Genomic DNA, 7,445 nt, shown 5'->3' with positions numbered 1-7,445 from the left:
TGAAGCGAGTTTATATGCGTTTAAGCTGGTAATTTCTTGTTTACATTCTACAGCCGCCATGTTGAGAAGGACTACTAACGTGGCTGCCATGTAAAGCAAAGGTCGTTTTCTCAACTGGACAAGATTTACTGCTTCGATTTCATTATGTGGAGTGTGTAAGTCAGCTCGTGCAAGTTACTGCGGCTCACGCGTGCTTCAGGTCAGGATAGTTGAAATGCCGAATCAAAAGTGCGGCAATCGTGGAGTCGGTTCAAGTTTCGACACAATGCAAGCAAAGGTACGGCATGATCTCTTTCGTAGCCATATAATTAGTCCATTGTTCAAGCAAATGATGCTGAGCGCTGCACGAGAAGGATGTTACGGATACCTTTGTTTCTATTTTCTCGACACTATCGAATACACACCCTGCCCATCGGTGTCAACAACAAACTCAGGCCGGAATGAGGGTAGCCGGTCCTCCATACAGATTACATGGCTGAAAGAAATTCCATTCCAGCTGGATTATTGAACCGGAAATCTTTCCAGCTGGAAAGGAGGAGTGTAAATAATTGCATAGACTTGCATATTATAGTATAGCAAGCGCATGGGAAAGGGAAGTCAGAGCGAGGAAGAGGGTAGAGGGCATAGCCTTGTATAGTATATATAGCATAGCGAGAGGATGGAAAAGGAAAGTGAGGGTGATAAGAGAAAGGAGGAGGGGAGAGGGTAAAGTATAGCATAGCCTTGCATGGTGTAACAAGATAGTGGGAGAGGGAAATGATGGTGAAGAAAAGGGAGAGGGTAAAGCATTGTATAGTCATATGTATAGTGTGACATAGCAAAGGGTGGGAAAGGGGAGTCAGGGTGAGGAGGAGAGAAAAATTACACCATCTCCCGCTAAAGGGGACCATGAGGCGATGCGAAGCCGGAGCACTTGCACGATCGCGTTCCGTTGGCGTTCGTTGGGCATGCTACCGACCTCGCGTCGTGGAACGCGAAGAGGGACGCTACGCGCGTCGTATCTTCCATCTAGCCTGGCCGTTAATTCTCACAGGGCGAGCGGGGAACGCGGTAGACAGGCGGGCGAGAGGGGGCAGTGTAGGAGAGGAGAGAGAAGGGGAAGGGACGCGCATGCGCTCGAGCTCATCGCGGCGTTGCGCAGGAGAGAATTTCGGCATGTCTAGCGCGCGTTCAGAGGAAGAGTGGAAAGGGGGAAGGGAGAGGGGTATGGGAGAGGGGAAAGTGGAGAGGGAACGTGGAGAGGGGAAGGGGGAGAGGGAAAGTGGTGAGGGGAAGGGGAGAGGGTGAGTGGAGAGGAGGTGTGTGGAGAGGGTATGCGCATGCGCAGTAAGGGTGGTCACGCAGCACACCACCACCACCACCACCACCACCGGATTGAGCTCCGCCTTAAGATACTTCGCATCTAAATAGGAGGGGAAGGTCACCAGCTCCTCAGTCTTCGCACCGCTATAGCGCGTAGCTGCCCAAATTTTTCTGGTGTTGAGATCTTTATTGTTTCACCGCGAGAACATGATGAGAGCCACGATGAGCCCGTAGAGGCCGAGCACTTCGGCGAATATGAGTATGAGCACCATGCCGACGAACAGGCGCGGCTGCTGGGCGCAGCCTCGCACGCAGGCGTCGCCCACGTCGCCGATGGCGAAGCCGGCCGCCATGCCGCTCACGCCGACGCTCATGCCGGCGCCCATGTGCAGAAAGGAGGTGAACAGCTTGTAGTGGGCGCCCAGGCCGCTCGACACGAGCACGGCCACCACCAGGCCGTAGATGGCGATGATGCCGGCCATGACCACCGGGATCAGCGACTTCATGATCAGCTGCAGTTAAAGCAGCGCGAGAGGAAGATGGATGAAAGAAAAGTGCGAAGAAAAAAATCTGCCAGTTCGACGCCACGAAAACCGTCGGACAGCCAAGCTGCATGAGACTACCGGCACAAGAAAGTCATCATGATAATCATTTCGAGCATCATCATCATCATCATTTCGTTGTACTTATTTGAAAAGCATCATTATCATCATCATTCGGTTTATTATTTGTTCATTCCCCCTATTGTCACGTGATCTGCGTGACTACTATACTAATGCTTGAGGCCCTTGGATTTAGATGCACGGTAAAAAAAAACCCAGGTCCCCCACCTGGTCGCGTTAACTCATCAAAACGCTGGCCGCTGCAACGAGCGAAACGACCATCGTGCTATCGCTTCAACGCCAACAGTGGGGAAGAACACATCATACATGCACAGAACTGTGAGCCGTCTGCCGATCCCTGTCAAGACAGAGCGCGCGCGACCATGCTCGGTCGATCAAAGCACGCGGTTGCTATGGGCCCCAATGGGCCTTGCGCGCGACGTACACGGCCGCCACGTTTCCTCTCCGCTTGAGCCGCGATCGTCGGCTGTCCTCGTACGCTTTCACTCGCACGCAGAACATACGACGCGCGGGGCGATGTTATCCGGCCTTGGGCTTTATACGGAACATCACGGCGACGGCAAAAACGCTCCTGAAGTGTCCATGTAATTTCCATCGCAATAAAAAGGTAGACGTAAGAGGCGCAGGACGAGAGCGAAGATTTAAAATGATGATTCAATGCGATTAGCGTTTCTTATCTTCTCCTACCAACATTTGCCTGGCTAGCTATCTGGCCTCTATACCTAGACCGCAACACAATACTCAGATTGGCCTCTCGATGGAAAAGTTAGGACCAGAAGCGAAGCCTGAAATTTTTTTCCGGGTTGGGAGGAGGGGGGATGGGAAGGGGTTCAACCATGCTTTACGTATGTTCGTGCGTTTGTTTGTATGTGTGCGTGTATATATACACATGCAAAACTGAAATTTGCGGAGGGCTTCCGACCTCCCCCCCCCCCCCCTGGCCCGGTCTACGCCTAGTTAGGACGTGTTCACACTCGGACGATCGGCCAACACGTTCACAACACAACCCTGGTTTTTACCTCGGGCTTCATCACCGACATGGCGGAGATGCTGGCGCCCGCCTTGGCCGTGCCGTACGATGCGCCCAGTGCGCACAGGGACATGGCGGACACGGCGCCCATGATGCCGAAGAAGGGCGCGTACAGCGGCTCGTGTTGCTCCTCGCCCGACAGGGCCACCAGGGCGGTCACGACGCGCTCCGGAGCGTTGGCGGCCATGTCGACTCTTGACGTGTCTTCGAGAGGCTTATCCTTGTGAGCAGGAGCACCTTCGTCTGACGAGACCTGCGGGTCGCAGCGGGAACGCAGAGAAAGAGGCGTTCTTCTTCTTTCCCGCCGAGCGTGTGGCTCGTACCCGCTATGGGGGATTGGCCAACGAGACTGCACAGGTTTGGGGTTAGGGTTTGAAGGGTGAGGCTTTAAGGAGAGAAACACAAAATGTGTGAGATGCTGCCCTACATTGGGGGTGTGAGAAGGGGGAAATTCAAGGTGGGAAGGTAAATAGGGTTCAAAGTTGGTGAGGTATCTATCTATCTATCTATCTATCTATCTATCTATCTATCTATCTATCTATCTATCTATCTATCTATCTATCTATCTATCTATCTATCTATCTATCTATCTATCTATCTATCTATCTATCTATCTATCTATCTATCTATCTATCTACGAATCCCGGCCACGGCGGCTGCATTTTCGATGGAGGCGAAAATGTTTGAGGCCCGTGTACTTAGATTTAGGTGCACGTTAAAGAACCCCAGGTGGTCGAAATTTCCGGAGCCCTCCACTACGGCGTCTCTCATAATCATAGCGTGGTTTTGGGACGTTAAACCCCAGATATTATTATCTATCTATCTATCTATCTATCTATCTATCTATCTATCTATCTATCTATCTATCTATCTATCTATCTATCTATCTATCTATCTATCTATCTATCTATCTATCTATCTATCTATCTATCTATCTATCTATCTATCTATCTATCTATCTATCTATCTATCTATTGTTACATCTCTCTCTTACTACGCAACTTCTGAGCGCATTGAAAACACGATGCACAACACAAATATCGATTAGTCTTACGCGAGTTCACAGCTATAAACTTACCACCGTTAAGGCGTTGTGCGTGTCCTCCGAGTATCGCGTGCCCTTCGTGAACCAGATGAAGCCTCTCGCAAGAGCGTCGTTTCAGATGCGTTGCGCGTTTTTCACACGACCATAACAGCGCTGAATGCAGCCTCACGATGACGGCGCACAATATGTGCAGGCGGGAGCTCTTCTCTCGCTTCGTTGCGACAGTCAAAGTTCTTCTTCCTCTTCTTCTTTCTTGAAGAACTTGAAGAAGACTCGAATGAATCGGGTAACTTTTCACGTGGGTCGCGCGCTCACATGCGTTGGCGTGGATTGGAATCAGGTGCGGGTACAGTTTTTTTTTTTCAGGGAGGGGCTCCGACATTCATGTATGCTACTACTACTACTACTACTACTACTACTACTACTACTACTACTACTACTACTACTACTACTACTACTACTGCTACTACTACTACTACCACTACTACTACTACTACCATCGGCGTGCGCACAGGGGGGGGAGGGGCAGGGAAGGCGCCCCCCCCCCTAAACCTCGTCATTACACTGCGTAAGGGCATCAGTGGGAGGGGGTTACCCACTTCACCCACTTATAATTAACTGGCCAAACAGCGGAATAACGGTGCTCTCACTGTGTTCTAAATCTGAGTGTCTTCCCGCCCATTCCAAAGTATGCACGTACGCGATGGGCGTCACGCTGGCCTGGCTGCAATGGTGTATAGCGAATTGAAGCGAAAAACTAAATCGGTATATGCGGAAGATGGGGAGAAATGGCATCCTCCCTAGAAATTTCACGAAGAGAACGTGGTTTATTTTCTCACACAAAATGAACAAGAAAACAAAGGCGCAAACTTTTCAACATAGTCCCAGTCCTAAAAACACTTTCCCTAAAAAGAAAAAAAATTCGGAGAAATGGTAACAAGGGCCAATATAGGCCACGCGGACATCATTGGTGAGTCTGTTGTGGTCATTGACTAAAACTCTCCACTGTGTTGCAGTAAATGTCCACACCGTCTCACCTAGGCTTCAAGACTTTCGTAGTTTCACCCGTTGGATGCCTGCACTGAGTTTTCTTTTTAAGGCCGGGGCAGTACGGAACAGCACACTTTTATCCTACAGAGACGTCCCACTGTTTGACGACCCTGTTTGGCGTCCTTGCACACACTGGACTGATCCACTGTCCGCTCGCAGTCCGCGCACAACTGACATCAACAAATGAAACAAAAAAAGAACAGTTGTCCGTGTCGGAGCCGTGCTTCCGAACAGTTGTTGATGAAACCCGTCCTTCTAGAAGTCTCCTGGACGTTGCCAGACACGCTTTGGCAAGCCGTCCTTTCGGCCCCCCTGTTGACGACGACGACGACGCAGGCCTTTAGGGTGGTGAAGGGTTGTACTAACGTGAGTACATGATGAGTGCTACGATGAGCCCGTACAGACCCAACACCTCGGCGAAGATGAGGATCAGGATCATGCCGACGAAGAGCCGAGGCTGCTGCGCCGTGCCGCGTACACCGGCGTCCCCGACTATGCCGATGGCGAAGCCCGCGGCCAAGCCACTCAGACCGACGCTCAGCCCGGCGCCCAGGTGCAGAAAGGAGTGGTACAGCCTGCACCAGTACAAAGTGCGGATCATTGCTCATTGATCAAGTCTCCCTCCGCTGGAGAGGATGTACCCGAGAAAACACGTGGGCAGCGTGTACTGTGTCCGCGGATTACTGATCACCGGGCGAGGCGGTGGCAAGGTGTTTCGGTGGGGAGGTTGTGTGTTTTTACCGAGTAAAAAGGTTGCGGCGAATTTGCGCAAAGAGCCAGAAGTAGCCAGACGCTAACCAGAAGTAGTCAACCCTAAGCAAACATTAGGGAACAGTTGGCCGACATAAGCGAGCAGTTGGCCAACGCTAGCGAACTATAGCCAGTGCTATAAGCGTCCAGGGGCACCTAGTCATTCAAGCCGTAACCGCTTCCTAACGGATTTTTTAAAAACTTATCTTCTAGTTTGTATATCGCGTTTATGATACCCTTAAATGGCATTTCTTATATTCTACATTGCTTCCCAACTGTTTTCCCCCTATTTCAGTACTGAAAAGAGGTCCTTTTTTAAGGCGAACCCAAAAACTGCGGTGTAGAGTTATTGTGCAAGTTTCAGCACTTCCGATCGTGCGCCCAGGGCGCGCTATGAGGTAACGCACGTTAGGGTGTCGATGCGCGCGGGCATTGATGAGCCCCAACGCGCGTAACTGTCACGTGCCTGGCTGATTAAACAACATGCACTCATACGACAATCGCACGCGCGATGATGCTAATTAGCATTTCATTTGGAACGGGGCTGCTACGACAGCTCTTTCATTAAAATCATCTGTTAATCCATCTACTACATGTAGTCTAGCGTCGCAGCTCTCTCTTATTTTGCATACAATCCTCTGTCTTTATCATGGTCTTTATTATGTTTACGTATGGATGGATGGGGCTGTACCCTTCTGATCGGGCGGCGGTCACGCCACCTAGCCGTAACTCAATTAAATAGCGCCCCTTGACGCATAATCAGATATACAGAAACTATAACGAGATCACGACGCCAGAGACTGGTTCTAGAAAACCAGATTAGTTGCCGATGAATGCATCTCGTAAGAAACAAACAGTTCAGCGTGCCACAAGCATCTTCCAGAAATCTGCCTATATGAGCAAATACGACAGAGAAAAGCACGCGATATCGCGAGTAAAAATGCACGCGTATAGATGTACCTGTATGAAGCGCTCAGCGCGCTGGAGATGAGTACCGCCACGACAAGTCCGTAGATCGCGATGATACCGGCCATGACGACCGGGATGATGGACTTCATGATGAGTTCGGGACGCATCACCGACATGGCGGCGATGCCCGCGCCGGACTTGGCAGTGCCGTAAGCTGCACCCAGCGCACTGAACGCTATCGCCGCCACGGCGCCCATGATGCCGAAGAAGGGCGCGTACGGTGGCTCCTTGTCCTCCATGACGATGTCAGGCCGGCGCTCAGTCGCCCCTCTGTGGCTGCTGCTGCTGCTTGCGGTCTCACATCAGGGTGTCCTCCGACTCGACGAGAACCTAGACCTCACGGCAGACGTCTTCCACGTTTCGATGTGGTTTCCACTGCCGTGACCTTCGCGTTCTTGCGTCTTCCTTTTCGTCTTTCATCTGCGACGCGCACGCTGTCAAAACCACCTTTGCCCGTTAGGGTGTGTGCCCGCGTTGTTGTTCCTTGGGACGATGACGATGATGATGATACTGCTATGTCGTCGGCGCAGAGCGATTTCGGTGAGGGCCTTATGGCTTGTTACGCGTGATTGTATGTTCATAACATTCAACAAGTGTCATTTACTGGTACGATGTACTCCTACTAATATGTGACCACAGGGTTATATTAAAGGAGGGGGCCAAGTTGAACTGCAGC

At 51.0% G+C, this 7,445-nt stretch overlaps 2 protein-coding genes across 2 annotated transcripts; both read right to left on the bottom strand.

Moving 5' to 3' along the window:
• Positions 1-1,496: 1,496 nt before the first annotated feature.
• On the bottom strand, positions 1,497-3,097 carry LOC119399870 (V-type proton ATPase 16 kDa proteolipid subunit c-like). The gene is made up of 2 exons (XM_037666747.2): positions 2,945-3,097; positions 1,497-1,814 (listed from the first exon to the last, which is right to left on the bottom strand). The coding sequence occupies exons 1-2, from the start codon at positions 3,044-3,046 to the stop codon at positions 1,497-1,499; spliced, it is 420 nt and encodes a 139-aa protein (XP_037522675.2). The 5' UTR covers positions 3,047-3,097.
• Positions 3,098-5,379: 2,282 nt separating this feature from the next.
• On the bottom strand, positions 5,380-7,175 carry LOC119399869 (V-type proton ATPase 16 kDa proteolipid subunit c-like). Its single transcript, XM_037666746.2, has 2 exons — positions 6,761-7,175; positions 5,380-5,625 (listed from the first exon to the last, which is right to left on the bottom strand). Exons 1-2 carry the CDS (start codon positions 7,006-7,008, stop codon positions 5,412-5,414), a joined length of 462 nt encoding a protein of 153 aa, XP_037522674.1. The 5' UTR covers positions 7,009-7,175; the 3' UTR covers positions 5,380-5,411.
• Positions 7,176-7,445: the final 270 nt, after the last annotated feature.

This window comes from Rhipicephalus sanguineus, chromosome 7 (assembly GCF_013339695.2).
Source record: "Rhipicephalus sanguineus isolate Rsan-2018 chromosome 7, BIME_Rsan_1.4, whole genome shotgun sequence".
Lineage (NCBI taxonomy): Eukaryota > Metazoa > Arthropoda > Arachnida > Ixodida > Ixodidae > Rhipicephalus > Rhipicephalus sanguineus.
This window is presented reverse-complemented; position numbering and strand designations above follow the sequence as displayed.

What these genes read in the sequence shown, in the direction of transcription:
- LOC119399870 (XM_037666747.2), bottom strand. Translation starts at nt 3,046, where the DNA reads ATGGGCGCCGTGTCCGCCATGTCCCTGTGCGCACTGGGCGCATCGTAC. An exon ending in TGTCGGTGATGAAGCCCGAG is followed by an intron (nt 1,815 to 2,944) that starts GTAAAAACCAGG and finishes CTTTAACTGCAG; the next exon opens with CTGATCATGAAGTCGCTGAT.
- LOC119399869 (XM_037666746.2), bottom strand. Translation starts at nt 7,008, where the DNA reads ATGGAGGACAAGGAGCCACCGTACGCGCCCTTCTTCGGCATCATGGGC. An exon ending in GCGCTGAGCGCTTCATACAG is followed by an intron (nt 5,626 to 6,760) that starts GTACATCTATAC and finishes GTACTGGTGCAG; the next exon opens with GCTGTACCACTCCTTTCTGC.